At 27.6% G+C, this 19307-nt stretch overlaps 1 protein-coding gene across 3 annotated transcripts in view; it reads right to left on the bottom strand.

Annotated features, from left to right (window-relative positions):
• LOC129963884 (kinesin heavy chain-like) overlaps window positions 1–19307 on the bottom strand; it is a 95479-nt gene that overhangs the window by 60730 nt on the left and 15442 nt on the right. For all 3 annotated transcript variants that reach the window (XR_008784038.1, XR_008784039.1, XM_056078481.1), the window contains 4 exons: window positions 17965–18069; window positions 16308–16356; window positions 13303–13358; window positions 11846–11933 (listed from right to left, as the gene is read on the bottom strand). Coding sequence is in view for 1 of the 3 variants with exons in the window: in XM_056078481.1 (XP_055934456.1) it covers window positions 11846–11933; window positions 13303–13358; window positions 16308–16356; window positions 17965–18069 (298 nt within the window). In the remaining 2 variants the exon portion in view is untranslated. The remainder of the gene's footprint in view (window positions 1–11845; window positions 11934–13302; window positions 13359–16307; window positions 16357–17964; window positions 18070–19307) is intronic.

The raw sequence follows: 19307 nt of genomic DNA, 5'->3' as shown, positions 1-19307 counted from the left end.
AATATAATGACATTCATGTATAAAATATAAATAAGGACATGTTGTAGGTGAAATTCGACAGATGGGGCCAACAAAGAAATGTCTTTAAATGATATTAATAACAGAACTATTTGTCCTTCATATTTGTTTTAATTAGCCCTTATTTTTGTTATTTGCCTTTGTAAAAAATTTCATATTTTTTGAAGCGACATTTCGGGAGACAATGTGATCTGGGATCTTTAACATTAGGTCCATGGAGCAGAAAAAGACTAAGGATCACCCTTAAAGGTAATTGAAAACTGAATACTCAATTTGCCTTTGTATTCATACATGATACGCAACGCCTTTGCTCAAGATATAATTATTTCATTTTGATGGGCGCAAATATAATCTTCACGCTATCACGTTGTAAAAGTATACACGTTCACTGTATAATTTCTATTATGGCTTTAATATGAGAACAGAATAACACGAGATCATATTTTTATATATTACAAGCTTATTTTTAACTCAGAGGTGTCACTTATATTTGAACTCGTTTCTGAAACAGTTGCACTTTAAAAAAAAAAAAAAAAAAAAAAAAAACAGTACACAGAAGTACTCATTTTTAAATACTTCATTTTTAGCAGGGTGTAAAACAATGTGCTCTTGATTCCTTTCTTTCTACTTTGGCCGATCGTCCCCAGCCATTTCGCGAATTGGCCGGCCAAAGCCCGAAATCAAGAAAAGATCGGACATTGGCCGGTAAGTTTACAGCAACGTTGGCCAGATCGCGAATTGGCCGGCCAATTCGCGATCTGGCCGATTTCGGGCTTTGACCGTAACATATATATTAAGATTTCTAAATTTCTTTTCCTAAAAGAAATTTCATTTTCTGCACAGACATCAAGAAATCAGCTTATTTTATTATATTATTGGCATCTATTTTTTAGCCACTGGTTTTTCAAAAAATATGTGCTATTTTGAATTGGCCAATGATGATATTCGCAATTCTTTATATTATATAGTAGCATTTACATAGTGGATTCTGCCTAACTGATTTATATGGTCATAGGCTTAATACATTGTGAAATAAAATATTTCATTTACATTTCCTTTATCAATTATTTATATCAATGGTGAATCTCTCACAGGGTTGCCACTCAAATCTGTAAAAAAAAAAAAAAAAAAAAAAAAAAATCCCATGTTTTTCCTGTAGGTTTATTCAAGACACGAGGAAATGTGCGAATTCGCATATAATGGAATATGGTTTAAAGGAGTGGATAAAGCAAAGAAAGAAACAAATTAACATTACCCGAAATAGCATATTAAAAGAAGTTTTGTATTTACATATAGAAAAAATAAAATTATCTTTATCACGCAGTCACAGAAGTCTCGTGCAAGCTCATTAGCTGCAATTCAGGAATCTCATGGAAAAAGAACAACTGTCTAGCAAATCGAAATTGGATTGATCTGTACAGAAATAAAGAGGAGGGAGCAGAAAAGGGGCGCGTTACCGCATTACGCAAATGGTATTGTTTCCTTTTTAGGAACAGTGACTATGTTTTTTAATGCTTGCAATCGTTAGAGATCGGCACAATTTGGATGGAGGGGATCAGAAATTTAAAATTCCTGGCATTTTCCCTGTTTTTATTAAAATTTTTAATTTCTTTGCATTTTCCCTGCCTTTTTTTAGACGATTTTTAAGTTTCCTGTGTTTTTGTTCTCCCGGTTTAGTGGCGATTCTGCTCTCATCAGAAGCTCATTCACGAGAAATAATTAAAATAATTATTCAAATTCCATTGTGTTGAAAATTTGCTGCCTTCAATGATTAAAAAAAAATGTTTCATCCAAATTCATTTTCCTAACATTAAAATTATAACTCCCGCAAAAATTATCCTATTATGATCTATACACACCACGAAAATGCAATATGATCTTCATCTTTCTAATGTAAGAGCAATGCTGAGCATGTTTTTTGCTTGTTTGTTTTTACATTTACAAGACTTTTTTCTACCAAGACAATGTTTTTTCATAGATGCATAATTTACTAGAGATTTATTCATAATGCATTCTAACATTTTTAAAACAAGCTATTGACAAGCTTGCTTGAAAAGCATATAACTTTATTGTTTATTTCTTTTCTAGAATGTGAAGCTTTTATTAATTTGTTCTCTCTCACAGCTGCACTGACTTTATCGATTGCAGATCATAATATATTATTAGAAAAATCAAACTGAACATTAGGTATTTAGTGACAAAATAATTTCACCCAAGTAGCTATTCTTTCAAAACTTTAAATATATATATAATCATTGTTCTGCAACTCATGAGATAGCAGTAGAAATATTTTAAATAATGACTTATTCTCCAATTAAAGTGTTATCACCTTTTCCTCACTAACAAAAACTAGGGATATTGGGCAAAAATGTGAAGCCATGAACAGATAAATTTTTATCTTCATAAACCACACATGAATGCTTGTGCTATGCAGTATTGTAGAGAAAACTAAGTATGCATAAGTTGGCAGACTAAATAGCACAGAACAACGATTTTGTTAACTAAAATATTTACCAAATTTCACTTATCTAATTTGATGTGTCTGAATAATGACATATGCACATTAATATACAGACTGACAGATGATCAACTTGTTGAAGGATTCGGCTTAAAAGTTGTTATTGATACGTACATCAGAAGTTAAATCTGTGCAACATTTACCAAAACCACATTACATTTACTAAAACCAAATTTTACCAATATAGACCTTGGCACTTAAAATATCATTTTCCTTTGCACCTTGATCGGCAGATGAAAAACTTAATATAGATAGATTTTGTTCAAAATTTGATAGAAATCTTAAAATATGGTGTTAAGATAAAATACCAATACTGTTCTAACTGGCAGTTTTTTTTTACTTGCCATGTTTATAGACAGATAGAGAATTAAAAACCTTGGTTTGTCAGAGATCTCAACTATGGAGATAGGGTAAAATTTTGAGCTAGAATTTTTTGATAATTACTAAATTTTTTTCTATAAACCTTCATATATGAGAAAGTAAAAAAGAAATGTTAATGAAATTGATTTAATTTTTACATCTTGAACAAGAGTAATAAGTAATGACCTATAAGTAACTCTGGAGCACCAAGAACATTTTGGTATATTTTTATTTTTGGGAGCGTTGAACCATTCATTGTATGCACTTTTGAAAGTCCACAATGAATTGAACGCATATTTCCTGGCATATCATTAAAAAATTTTCTTAGTAAAAATATTTAAATAAATTATGATTGGTGATTTACTGAATAATGTTAAAATATTAATAACAGATGTTCAAAAATAAAACAGCTCTCATAAGAAAACAGACAACTTTCTGAAGTCATTGTTAAAACTACCTTATGGGATTTTACATGACTACATAAAATTATATCTAAAATAAAACGATTTTCTCCCTATCGAAACTAGGCATAAAGAGGCGAGAGAAAAATCAAGTATATAAATGAAAGAAATACATTTCTTTCCTTATTATCAGTATTTCACTTAACTGAAATAAAACCTCTTACTTAGAGAGAAACCCTTTACTTTTTACTGAAATACTGAACTACTATTTACAGAAATAAAACCCTTTACTTTTTTAAAGAGACTTCTTTAGAGATAAAAGATCAGGCATTGCAAAGAAAATGCAATCATAATCGTGAAGATCTGGCATGATTCTAATATGGTAAAATTTAATTATTTTTTTTTCCCCTCAAGGAACTTTTAAGCTCATTTATAAGAACCATTAAAAATAAGTAGTTTTTAAGGACTTTAAATGATGCTATGCATCCTGATATGTAAATAGCAAACAGATCATTTTTCTATTTTCTTCACTTTTTACATTTCATTTGAAGATGTGATTACTAAACTTTGAACCGTTCAGTAGTTCTTATGATATGGACAAAATGATACAATTAAAACATATGTCTAAAATTGAATCCACAGCTACGATTTTTTTATTTCCATGTTCATTTATGGGGAGAAAATCAAGAAACAATAAACAAAAAAAGTAGTTTATATTTATCTTATTCATAAAAAGGCATTGAAGATTAATTTAAAGCTGTCTTCTTATTTTCAATACATAAAATTAAATTTAGAAAAATTTAGCAATTTTACATTTTTTTAAAGAGTTTATATGAAATAAAAGTAAATTGTTCAATTTTTAAAAAAATGAATAATTTAGTAAAAAATAATTACCTGTATTTATCCATCAAAGTTCATAGGTTTTTTTCAAAATACTTACAATAAATTTATCCTGCCTTCCTTTTAGAATTTGTATTGTTCTCTGAAATTGCTGAGCATGACAGTTTAAACTGAATACAACATTTTATTTCATGAAAAATATATACATTAATTTAAATAGCATGGTGTCACATGCAACTCAACTATAAGCTGTTGCCAGCTGTTTACTACTTAATTTAGTTCTGATTACAATTATATTGCACTAATATGTCACATCTCACCTATTGCATATATACAGTTCAGTTGGGAAAACTAATTTAAATGTGCAGAAATTTTACAAATATGCCTATATCTAGTTCGATAACCTTGTTGCTTATTTAAATAATTATGCATATGTTTGTTATTATATAAATTATCATTATTTACATGATATACAGAATATTCCAAATGATCACTAATCTTAACAGGAAAGTCAAAAACCCGAGTTAAAAGTTTTTGTTAAGAGAAATAAAACTTGCGCTTTGTTTGTTATTCCTTTAATTTTGGAATGACATCCTTAAACATTCCCACATATTTACCACTTATAGGCAATTTAGTCATCATTTTATGATTAAACATGAGCTGAACAGGGGATAATTAGGAGTATTTCTACATTCAATCAAGGTTTCAATGTGTCTTATTGTCCTCATGTGCTTTCTTAGACAGTGTCTTATCAATCCCCACGGCTTTTACTGCCATTCCATTGTTTCTCGAATTATATACACTAATGAAAGAAATTTCAATACATTGTTCTGGAAATTTCTTGAATTCATAACTATTAAAGAGATTGTTATGACCAATTATAATTTCAGTCACCCCAAATCAAATAATTATTAATTCAAGTACTTGTATTACTTCCCTCATAATTTTATCATTTTCTTCTTCAATCTATTTTGTAAAATTATAAGAACAAGATAATTTCTATTCCTATTTTCTGAAAAGGCCTATCAGAAATACTATGAGATAACAATGGCTCATTTACCTGGGTTATTCGAAATATGGCATATTCTACAAGATTTCTATATAATGTGACATTCCTGACCAATGCATTCTCTCTCTTGCTCTGCTTTTGCAGTTTTCTATGCCTAGATGAGCTTCATGTATTAAAGGCAACATTTCCAACCTTAATGCTGTAAGGAGAACTGTTTTATCATTTAAAAATAAAAGATCTTCAACAAGTTACCGATCATTTTGGAGTTTTTGGTAAACTCTCTTAAATTTGCAGGAATTTGTTTTCTCTCTGGCCAACCCTTCATACAGTAATTCGAAAATCCTCCCAATCTTTTAGTGCCTTTTGAAATTGATTAATTCTTGAAGCACTTATTGAAAGATATTCTGCAACTGAATGCATAGTAACACTTATGAATCATTAAGTACTTGACAATGTACCTGCAAAATACATATCTTTACCTAGCAAGTACTCGATAGTAAATTCTTACTTCAATAATTTTAATATTCAATGAAGAAAATTTACTAATCAGCTATTTTGTAATTAAGATCAAAAGCTTTTGATCACTTTGAACTATTACCTTGTGTCCTTGTACAAAATTGTGATTTTTTCAAACGCAAAAATAATTTCCAACAATTCCTTCTCAATTCGAGCATAAATTTTTTCGCATTCCATAAGACTTCTGAAAGCCAAAGATATAGGGAATCTATCATTCGCATTATCATACTGTATAATTATTTCTTTTGCATCATTAAAAATTTTTAAGACAGCGGCTGAATTTATCAGTTTTTTAATATTTCTGAAAGCTTCATATTGTTCCCATGCCCAAATAAAATCAATATTACTTTTTAATAGTTTACTTAATGGAGCTGTTATTTTTTATACAATTAGAATTCATTTTGATACAAAATTTACTATGCCCAGAAGTCTTTCTACATTTGATTTGTGCATTGGCTTGTCTAATTCATTTATTGCTATCATATGAGATTGATCTACCTAAATTCCTGCTTCAAAAATTAATAACCCTACATATTCAATCTCAATGACTCAAAATTGAAACTTTTCAGGGTTAAATTCAACATTATTTACTTTAACTTGCATTGTTACATCATTTTATATACCTGCAGTAATTTTCTGTCACAATCCTCTTTAGTTGTTCTAGCAATTACTAAATTATAAAAATAAATTTGCACTCCTTCAATATCTCCAAATAATTTTGGTTTTGCTTCTGAAAAACCTCAGAGACAGAAGCAATCCCAAATGGAAACTATTAAATTTATACTACCAAACAGAGAATTAAAGGTACAAAATTCATCAAAGAAAATCGCCAAAAATCCTCTTTTAAATCCAATATTGAAAAACTTTTTACCCTCTAACTGGCTAATAATTTCATTACTATAAGGTATTATATAATGTTCTCATTTAATAGTTTTATTATTTCTTGGATCTAAGCATATGTGTAATTTACAATTTTTTTTTTTTTTTTTTTACAATAACCAAACTGTTCAACTAATTAGTTGATGTATCTACTTTATATTCTAGATCATTTAACATTTCTTATAAGTGCTTTAGGATTGCTTAGGGTTTTCTAAAAGGATCTACATTTCCCCCCCCCAATACTACATGATAGGGCTGACCTGGAAATTCACCCAACCCTTCAGAATTTTTTTTTCATATTTTAATTATGATTTTATCTGGCACTGTAACATGGTCTATTCACTGAATCCATTTTAAAATTACACATGACTTTAGGGCCAAAATTATTTAGAATCCACATTCACAAAAATAAAATGCAATTTCACATTTTTGCACTTTTCAATTAAACATAAAAAATTTGCCTCACGCTCAGGTTTCAACTATGAATTACAATAAGATATCAACATCATATTTGTTTTACAAAAATTGCAGATTTTAAACAATTACATATTCTCAAATAAAGATAAGGCTAATATACTAGTCCCTGAACCTGCATTGAGCTTAAAATTAATAAAATCATTACTATTAATGTATACATCTTCACACCAGTATTTTTCACATTCTTCATTATCAGAAGATATAGAGATCTATGCACAGGCTAGGTATGAATAAATTAATTCAATCAAAACCAATTTCATTAGCAAATCTTTAACATAATTCATTTTTCAATGCAAAACAAATTTATATTAAAATGACACATTATAGTAAGACGATTCTTCATAGTAAGATGACATTTGCAAATATTAGAGTTTATTAAAGGTTGGATATTAGATCATCCTGCGATTCCTTCCACATTTTTTACAATTAAAAGCAACACTCTTAGAAAAATTTACAAGTGTACAGTTAGAAGCAGTTAGCTGGTACATCACTGGAAAAGTGTCTAGAAAATTGGAAAAAGTGGTACCAGAAGTCTGAACATTTTATGTTGCAACAGAAAAAAATGTAAAGCTAGATGCAATAAAATTGCCACATTGCTAAATTTGGTTTGTGATGAACGATTTGAACGGAGCAGAAGCATTGTACATCACCTGTTTCACTACATCCATATCAGCTTTTAACATTTTTACTAATCGAATAAATGATGTTGCTTTTTTAACAGTGAAATGCAGTTTTTGAAATAGATGCTCTTTTAAAGTCTTATCAAGAATTACAAGCAGAATACTGTCAAGATTGTCTATCTTGTTGGGAACAAGAAAAAAATCTGTGTCACTCAAAAACGATACTCTGGCGAGGAATGTGGTACTTCTATAATTAACTCCCAACTTTCAAAAAAGCTTTCTTTGCTTGCAACTCTTTCAAATTTGAAGGTTTGAAAAGTGAATAACAAAACTAAATTTGTTAAATATGGAAAAATCCTTCACAAACCAAATTTAGCAATATGGCAATTTTATTACATCTAGCTTTAAGCAACCATAAAATGTTCAAACTTCTGGTACTACTTTTCCAATTCTCTAGACACTTTTCCAGTTGTAAATCTTAATTTATCAGGCAGATTAAAAATATCCATTTCCTTAGACTCGCAACAGATTGAGATCAAAACTAATTCCTTGTTTTAAAAGATGTAATGAAATACCTCTGTTAGGCTACGCTGACTCAAAATCTTCTGACACTATGTACTGTTCTCTGAAATGATTCAATGCGACAGTTCAAATTGAATACAACAGTTAACAATAAACATTTTATTCCATGAAAAATATATACATTAATTTATACAAGCATAGTTGCACTAAACTATAAGCTGTTGCCAGAATTTTACAACTTAATACAGTTCTGAATACAATTAAATTCACAGTGGCCAGCATTTCTGCTGTTTGAATTTCTTTGACTTTCCCCTGACACTTCCAGGATTTTTAAGAAATTTCTGTAACATTTTTCAGGTATTTCTAATATCTTCAGAACAATGTCACTTTATTTTATTCTCTTTAATTATTTCACAATATGTTCATAAATTATTTTGAAAAACTGTTTTAGTTTTTAATAAAATCACTGAGAAATAAAATTTAATTCTTAGGGAAAAAATATCATTTTCAGTTATTGAATTTCAGATAAGCTTCAATTATGTATAACTCTTCCTTTTTTTTTTTTTTTTTTGTAAATATATTAACCAATGCTAGAAGATGCATGCCCATCTAGACCGACTTTTAGCCAATCAGTCATATCTCAGAACAGTTTATCAAATTTATTTAAAAAAAAAAAAAATGCAGTACAAAAGTACATGCACATTGGTGGAATGCTTAAATGAAATAATCTGTTCCCTTCCAGTAAGATCTCCCCCTATCATTCTGTTTATCAACACACCAACAGAATTGAACAATAATTTTACTAATAAAAAAAATCATTTACAAACACAAATTTTAAAAGAATTCTTCAATGAAATCAAAATTGAACTGACTTTTAGCTCACTGACTGGATGCATTGAGTTGAATGACTCAATAAAAATTGATCCTTATCCATTTTTTCTTCTTATTATTTTTTATTGCATAAAATATTCAGAGGTACAGATTTCAAAAAAAGATAGTATGAATGAATTTTATAAATTTCTGTGGCAAACAACATCATATACATCAAAATTTTAAAAATACTGCCTTCTCTTAATTTTTTTTTAAGTTCCATATTATATTAAAAAAAGAGACCCATTAAAGCTGAAAATCATAACAGTAACAGAAGCTGGGCTTCCATCTATTTTAGACAATCAATAAAAGTTTGATTTTCATTAGTTGCCAATGATGTTTCATTCTACTTATGGAAAAAATTTAAGAGAATTATGGTCAATAAAAATTACTGATTTATAAAAAAAAATTCAAGTTTTATAATAAATTTCCCTGATTTGTACCGATAGCCCAGAATTCCCTGGAGATTCCTGGTCAACTGGCCACCCTGATATTACATTGATATGTTACAATCTTCTAACAAATATTGGAATTCATTGAAAGAGCTTTGAAAGGTGACAGGTCCTTCGAAATTGCATCTGCAACTGTTAACACTGCCTTTGATAACCAAAAATATATAGTCCCAAAGTGTACGAGTGTATGTTTTAATTTGTGAAAAAAATAAATATGTTGTTAAAGCAGGGTTATAAACTAAAGGTGTCAATAAATTTAACTCAATAAATTTCCTGTTGAATCACAAAGTTTTAGTAGACAATTTTTTAAGGTGAAAACAGAATTTCAATAGTATCACAAACTGTTTTGGTATTGGTAAAAATGAAATAAAGTATTTAGCAGGCTATCAAAGTCATAGCTATAATGTCGTAATCATAAAATTTATTTTTAGCTTATCAATCTATGCATGTTAATCACTTTCAAAAAATTGTGACCATTCTTTATTGAACACACTCCATCAGAAGTATTTTTTCAGTAATTAAATAATGATAATAATGGGATTTTTTTGAAAATTTATATGTGAAACATAATTTTCAGGACAAAGTTTTCAACTAAATGAATATTAACATCGATCATGACATTTTTTTTTATAGTTTTTATATTCAATTGCTTTTTTTAGGTACTTGCATATAAACCACATAGCAGAATTTAATTACTAAAGATTTTGCAGTTAATAGCAACCTATGTTTACCAATGGTATATAGTTAATCCTGATATTTCACAATGGAATGATAGTTAATATGGAAGTACTTCTTTTTTTAGAAAAAAAATTACAAATGGGTATACAAATCTTTATGTTTCTATTTAATTTTTAAAAATAACAATGTACTGAAATATGGCAGTATTTAATATATTCATAGATTTATTAATTTTTTCATTCATTCATATTTCATATACTTTATTCATTCACATTTTTAATAACATATTTTAGCTGTATTAACTTGTATTCCTTTTAACTAACATTTTAAAAATTGTATTTCACTACTATTTTATAGATCAAATACATATTGGAACTTTCTTCAATCCATAAATCCAATAAGCTAGAAACAATTTAATTCGAAAATTAGCACATTTAAATCTGTTTGCAGAAACAATTCTTCAAATCTTCCTTGCTTTTTACATAATTATCATTTCGAGAAGAAATCAATGAAACATTTTAAAATTATTAATCAAAAGAATATTCAAAAATCATTTTCATTTTTGTTTTAAGCAATTTTTCTCAAATTATACATTTCTTTTTAAATTATAAATCTATTTCAAAAAGATTGAAAATGACAGTATTCTAAGCATTTTAAAATTTCAACTCATATCTTTAAAACTAATGAATTATTTTTATATGGAAGGTTTTTGTTTATTATTTTTTTTACTCGCATCAGAATTTGAAAGCCTTTCTACTCATTAATTTTTGAAGAACAAAAATATTAATAGCTATAGTCCTTTGAATTCTAAAAGTCTGTTCACATGTTAACATTTCCGAACAAATTTTTTTTAAACCAGAAATCAGAATACATAATCAGATTTTTTGTAATAAAAGCATACATTCCATTACACTGGCTCACTAATTAAAATTCAGAAACATGACTGTTGAAGAGAAAAAATTTTTAATTTAGGTTTAAAAACAACAACTAAACACTTTTAGACTAGAGAAATTTTATAACAAAGAAATTAATGGCTTCTGGAATTGATAAAATAACGAATACAATTTGACTTTGATGCAAGTTATTTAAATATGTTATGAAAACTTACTGATTAAAAACACATCAGTATGTATATTTATAACAATGAGATATATTATATTAAACATTTAATCTTATGATGCTTTACATATTAAGTCTACTTATTTATGTTTATCTGTTGATTATTTAAAAGAATAGTTTACATTTAGAGCCTTATTTATATTCTGCATATTATATCTGTTATATTATTCTGAAGAATAATATAACAATCCCAGAATAATATAACCTTATTAGATTATATTATTCTGGGACATAACTTAAGAAAAAAAGGTCTTGACTTTTTTTTTTTTTTTAACATTTATTTCCATTTTGCATTTTTATTTTAGGGATAATTAAACAACAAATTTAAATATTTAAGAATTCAATGATATATGACTCCTCACACCACATAAGTTATGGTCTTTAAACTCATGAATTGTTCCTGAATTTGTGCTTCCTTCAGCTGTTTTCAGCATTTATAAATTTATTACATAACTATGGATTCATGCAAGTCCTGTTTTATATAACTTGAGGAATAAATGACTGTACTGAAATTCAAAAATTTCTCTCATTCAGAAAGATAAAACAATGGCAAAATCAGAACTTACTTGTTACAGCAATGTGACGATTTGCTTTACCCTCATCAATGACTTCCATTACTTCCTCTGGGCTTGTCACAAATCTCTCAGTTGCACCCTACATATACAAGAAATTCAAATTTTCATTCTTTGGTGCATCTTCATATTCTAACCCTCTGTTAGACACAGGTAATTTCTCTATTATTTATTTTGGAATATTTTATATTTGTTCTTGAAATTAATTGCTGTTTGTCATCAGTTAATTTAGCTATCTCCATAGACTTTTAAGAAGTGAGGATTACTGAATGCTTGCTGCTGGTGATGGTAATCTGATAAACTGCCATATTTAAATTTGCAACTTTTTAAAAAATTTATTTGTTTATTTTATATTGCATGCTATAATAATCATTTAATATAAATCTATTTGACTTGGGAGAATATAATTTTTTCTAGAAATGAAAATTTTTGACTAAAATTGAAGCCATTACAAATTTAGATACAAAAAAAGCCAGAAAATATCATTTTTTTTAACAATCAAATGCAGAGTTAACTACAATGACAAAATAATCTTAAGAATGTAATAATAAAATAAAAAAATAGATTTTTTTTCCTAGTGTTCCCCCCAACAGTATAAATAGCAAATTTTCCTATATTGTCAATAAAAATTGGAGGGGGGAGTCAAGTCATTCTTTACAAGACAGCTAAATTATTGCTGATAGAAAATTAAAAAAAAAAAAAATTTAAAAATCTAAAACAGAATACCTGCTATTCAATTTCAACTGCATAAAACTATGTTTGTTCTGAAGTGAATATTCTCCATTGAAAAGCATATCACCCTTGTTAAAACACCAAGGAAAAAAGATAAAATTTACATCTTTGATGCTTACTCAAGTTTAAAGCACAGTCATACAAAATCCAAAAGGGATTTTCAAAATGTTATTAATGAAGACTACAAATCCAGGTAAGAATTTTTTTTTTACTTTAGATTCCAAACTTTTTTAATGCTTCCAATTTTATTCTTTAAAACTTTTACTGCTATACAAGCTTTTTTTTAAATTACCAAAGCTGATTGTTTGAAATAATCACAAATTAGTAGCAATCAAAGATGAAACTAAAATTTTCATAAAATCAAACTTAAGGTTACTTTATTTTCTTTGTTACTTATATATTTTGAAAAATTGCTTTAATTCGAGTAATACAAAAATAAATATACTGCATCTGATTATAAATATTATAAATTTATTTTCTAATTTTATAAGCAGCTCTAATTTTTACAAGATGATTATAAAAATTACAATACGACTTTGTAAACTGAAAAATAAGCATAAAATGCGGAATACCATTGAGTTTAAAGCATATAGGTAGCGTATCCAAAAGAGGACTAAATATCATTTTTTAACAAAATGAATTGTACATAAAATGCAACAAATATTAAAGGGATATAATATATAGAAACATTAAACACTGAACACAGAGACCATACCTACCTTAACATAAGGTACTCTGTTTTTGTCTTCATGAACAGACAAATTGGTTTTAGAAACTGCAAAAAGAAAAATATTTTATATAATAAGATTATTGAAATCAAAAGTGAAAGAAATAACACTAAATTTTAGTTAAATTGAAACTTTTTTTTACTACTTTAAAATGATACTCTTCAGCCATCAAACTGTTAAAAATATTATTAGGATTACTTTTTTTAGTTTTCCTTAATTTTAAAATTCATCAGTTAATAGCTGATAGAATACTGAGAAAAGTCCATGAAATTTAATTGACATAGCTTTCTTCTTTAGTTTATATAATAATAGCTCTTAATTATTCAAACTTTTAAAAATACCCAAAGTCAAATCAGAAGAATCATTTTTAATATTGCAAATATAAAGGTAATTAAATTTTGAGTATGTTTTATATAAAGTTACATAAATCCTGCTCATTATATTAACATTAATAACAGGTTCATATTTGTGGGGGGAAGACAAAACAATACGAATGCAAGCATATAAAAATATCCTCAGAAGAGTCTGTTTATTTGTATTATCATATAAATACATAATGACAGACAAAGTTGAGACTGACTTCACTAAATGCATCATGATTTTGAAAAACTTTTTATTATGAATTGAATAAAAATTCTAGATTATATGTCAAATAATAAACTATGCTGTTGTCATATTTATAATTATATACCAATAATAAGTAGGATAATATGCTTGTGACTCATGAAATCATCATGAGGTTTTTAAGATAAACATTTAAGCACCAAGCAGCTATTTTGATCACACATTTTACACTTGATGGGAAAGAAATTAAATGTCTTTCATATTATTAAAACCTGCATCTCAATCAAATCTTGTCAAAGTACCAGCAAATAACAAAATCACATACATAAGCATATAACTTTCTGTATTTTCCAAATATATATTGTTTTGTTAAAAATACATCTCATCTGTAAAATTTAAATTTGTTTGCAAATGATCCTGAAAAAAAGAAAATGCTTTTAGGTAAAAAGCATAATATTGTGTTATTTTGACATGTTTTCCTTTAAATATTTGAAAGTACAGGAGGAAGAATGACATTTTAAAGAAGATGTAATGGAAACACTGAATTCCTGATGAATATATAACCTATCGAAATTTATGAGAATATATAAATAAATATATATATGATTTTCAGCCAAAAGTGAAAAAAATTTCCATACATCATCTATCGACATCAAACACAGGATGCCACAAACAGATCCAGACAAGTGAAGTCCGATTCTCCCAACACTAATTGTGGCGGCTTCCAGTTCTTTTTTAGGGACTTTATTCAAAGACAGCTTTTGCTCCATAAGATGGTCACAAGCTGGTTTGCTTGCAAGCTTTCACCAACTTTTTCTATCTCTCCTTCTGCAACTTGAGCATTTCCTTACGTTCCTTGAACATCTTTAGGTCTTTTTATGAATACTTTCACCACCCTCTTGCATTTTTTTCTTGTCCAACTAATATATCATCCTGCATTTTTTTTAAGTCCCATAGATAAGAAATCAAATAAATGCTCTCTGTCATTTCAATTTGAAATTTTATCAACACCACATACTACAAAACCAAAATGTTCTCAGCCATTTCAATTTGGAATTTCATCAACACCACATACTACAAAATCACTACCCCACTTCTGACAATTTTTTATGGAAAATTCTCCACGATATTCCTCAAAATCAATGGGTGTTTTGTATAGTGAAATAATCCAATAATCTCAATAAAAAATAAATACATTTATTCAACATAAAAATATGAATACACAAATGACAAAATACAGCCATGTGTACTCAAGAACAATACTACTAAACAACAAACAGTAACACATTAGAAGCAAACTGATAGTAAGCAACCACAAGAACTCAAAGAGGTCAAATAAAGCACAGTAGGGAGAAAGATATCACCCAAATATTCATGTCCCTCCAAATGTCTGCTATTCTTCAAAGTCTCCTCGCTTTAGCTGTACTCAACTGCCAACTCATTATTAATTTGATAATATGACTAGCTACTCAGCATACGATGCAATGCTACTTCAAGACTTGGCACACAACTCTATCCTCAACTCACTAATCGTTTGATTTGCTCAACACTTCGCTTTGCTCAACTGATTTAACTGACTCCGGCTTGATCTGCTGGCCTTTTACAGCTTCTGAGACAAACCATAGAAAGTTCTAGAATGGGCACTAGAATATGCCTCCTTTGGTCTAATTGCCAACATTTCTGAAAATCCTGAGATCTTCTATTTTGTTGCCAAAATAGCATGAAAGTCATCAAATGGTCGACAAGCCCGAGGGTCATGGATCCATCATCTGTTCAACATCCATCAAAGCTAAGCATAAAATTTTCTTACAATGAAACTAACTGTGATGGGAAGCAACATTGCACATTCGTAACGATATACAGATAGATGCATTTAATCCATATATATCAGCAACAATGAAACTTACAAAAATCCTTTTTTAAAAAGTGTCCAAATGAAGGAGAAAATGCATGATAATTAAAAGAACATCATGAAAATAAAAAGGAGAAAATGCTTAGGGGATGCTTCATAAAAGGAGGCAAAATGCTTGCTAATCCTAAACTAACAAAAAATGTTTAGAAATTATGATTGATAAATGCCAAATTCTTGTTTAGCCTCTAATTAATTAAAATCTCAAAGCAATGGATTTAAGGTGCATTTTTTTAACATCTATTTATATCAAATTTGGTCATTCTAGATCAAATAGTCTGGCCTGTAGGAGCACAAATACATGGATCAACACCTACCTACCCACAGCTTTTTTTATTATTTGAATAGATTATGTATTATTAATTAAGCTTATTAAAAGCAATTTATTTCGTATAATAATAATTTTTTATAAAAGTGAAGCCCATTCTAATTCAAAATTTTTAAGTTGATGCTTGTGAAAAATATTATTAATGTATGAACACAAATAATAGGCGAATAAAAATAATTATAAATAATTCCTTACCATCAAGGAGATCCCGAATTTTATCTAAATAAATTTCAAAATAGGATACCTGTTGGGAAAGAAGAAATTGCTTATTCAGATTATACAGCAAATAATTAAAATTGTTTGATTGAATTAGTATTAAACAAACAAAATATTTTGCTAAAATAGTATATGAAGAAAGTAAAAAATTTTTAAGCAAATAAGTGCCAATTCCTTAAGATAATATTCATTTGAGTAAAATGAAATAGACAAAAATAAAACATTTACACCAAAAATTGAAATAATTTAATATTTTATTTCAGCCTCTATATCAAAACTTCTCCTATGGATCTATAAATTTAACTTGCAAATGATAAAATTTTGACAAGCTTTCAAGAAAAAGGAGAAGTAATTTGTTTCTAATCTCAATATGCTGGCAGAAGTAAGTTTTAAAAGATAGCTCAGAACATATAAATTATATTATTTTATAAATTTATATCTATTTTAGAACATCATCAGACACCTCAACTTACTGATTAGTTACATACTTAAAAATATGTTACTCAAAATACTATATATATCACTCTTTTCACACTTTTGCGATTTTCTAAATTTTATTTATCTGTTAATTTACCTTCATTTTATAAAAAGGGGCTTTTAGAGCCAATAAATCTTATTCTGTATTGACTGACATCTTGAAACTCTTATTTGTCTCTCTTTCCTTAGTGGAGAGCTGAGATATGGGGATAACAAACTACCATATAAATAAAAAAAAAAAAAAAGTTCTCAGACACCCAGATTTGTACATTGGTGGGGATTGATTTAAATCCATGCCAATAAGCAATCATACTGTTTTGCAGGAGAAAAATGTAGGGGCTGCAGAGTAATGGGGACCATCTTTTTGCATTCATCTTAGTGCCCAATTTATTGTCATGTGAGCCTGGTCAGATCAACCCAGATATTTCAACAGGGCAAAGGTAGCTTTTTTTAGTTATTTATTTATTCATTTATTTATTTATTTATTTTGTGCTTCCATAACTTCTTTGTTAGCTTTATTTGAATATTTGCCTTTTCATTTTTTTTTTTTTAATCTAGAAAAAGACCCTTTACAAGCCTAATAAATGTTAACCTGTGCTAATTTTAATTTAAAACATCAGTAGCAAATCAATCAAATATGTTTCTTATTTTAACACTAATTGCATTAAATCAAACAGTGCTCTTAGTATACCTAGCAAAGCAAGCACAGTTGAAAGATTAACTTCTTAATTATTCATTTATATATATTAATAAAAAGATTAATTTTTATAATTTAATATATTTTATTAATAATAAAAATGAAATACATTATTTCATTTTATATTAATAGCAATCAATGTATTCATACTCAATTTCGAACACATGAAAGAAAATGAAATACATAAGCAAATAAATAAAATATTTATAAATACAAAAAAAAAAATCCTATATTTCGGCAAAAGGTTATAGGAACAATTATTTGGTATAATTCAGTTAACCAAATATCAGAAAAAAGTCTGACAAAAACATAAAAAGACCTTAACCCAACTATAATGATATCTCTTGTTCCTTCATCTCAGTGTTGACTAAAATTTAATAACATCATTTAAAAAAATAGTTACAAATTCTCTTTTTAAATATCAAACAGTATGAAGTGAGCCAAAAAGATTCCTTCACTTACTTTGATATGGAACTCTATGTTTTCATCCATGGAATAAATATGATTAAAAATATCATTAACAATTCGAGGAATAATTCCCTGATGAACAGGATCACCTAAAACACCCTAATATAAGAAAAGCATTAGGTATAGATAACAGTCAAAATGTCAAGCATTAAATATTTACAAAATCAGCTAAAAACTTATGTTAACAAGCATAACAATATTTATACTATTCTCAGCAGCTTACTCTTAATACAATACATACAAAAGATAATTTATGATTATTTTTTTTTAATTTGACAGCGCTATTTTAATTGCCATTGTTTGAGGACATTTTTAACCAATCTAGAAGAAAAACTAGGCCCTTGATTATAATGAAAGAACACCGTTTCATGAATAATATATTCATGGTTTAATTCAAAAAATTATGATGTTACAATATTATAAATTAAATCATTTTTTTTCACAGCATGTATATATATTTTATAAAATCAGTGAGGCCATCTTTTCTGCTATATGATGCTGCCCAATTTTTCCAGGTGTCTCAAAAAACTTTCCTAATTTTTTTCTGATTCATTTAAAATTTTCAGAATTATAACACTTCATTTTTTTTCCCTTAATTTATTGAACAGTATGCCCGCAATAGTGTGTGTAATATAGTTCAATTTTTTTTCTAACTAAAATTAATGCTCAGAAAGAAAAAAAAAGGCATTAAATTTCAGAATAGTTATATTTTTGTAAACATTTATCCATCTTTTGCAAATATATTAATAAAAATGCACAGCACTGTAAAAGGTGAACCCATCTAGATATACTTTTAGCCCACCAATCATCTCAAAACTGTTCATCACAGATTAGTTCGCATTAAGATGTAGTACAAAAAAACACTCGTTGAATAAGTTCTTAAAAATAAAATAATCTTTTTATTTTTTTCTAGTGGAGTATTATTTACTCAAACTGTTTACTAACATCAAAATTAAAACTGAGCAATAACAAAAAAAAACTACCGATGAAAAATATCCTTTACAAACATAAAATGAAAAACATGAAAATATTAGCAATAATAGCATAGGCTTTTAAACAAACAAGAAAACTATATAAAAATAATTTTAAAAAATATTCATTAGCAACAAATCTACATTAAATTTTGACCATAAATGATAATTAAAAAAATGCTTGCATGTTGGCAAAATGCTTAACTTATGTAATGCAAAGAACAATGAAAAACTTCTTTTCATCATAATTTTTAATGCAAAAAGAAATATATTATATATATAAATTTAAAGAGTATAAATTTTTAAAAAAGTGAAAGATATAATTTAAAAAACGGGGGAAATGAACGATTTTGTGTGATTGTTTGA

This window comes from Argiope bruennichi, chromosome 1, assembly GCF_947563725.1.
Source record: "Argiope bruennichi chromosome 1, qqArgBrue1.1, whole genome shotgun sequence".
Lineage (NCBI taxonomy): Eukaryota > Metazoa > Arthropoda > Arachnida > Araneae > Araneidae > Argiope > Argiope bruennichi.
Note: the sequence above shows the minus strand (reverse complement) of the source record. Positions and strands in the feature narration are given on the sequence as shown.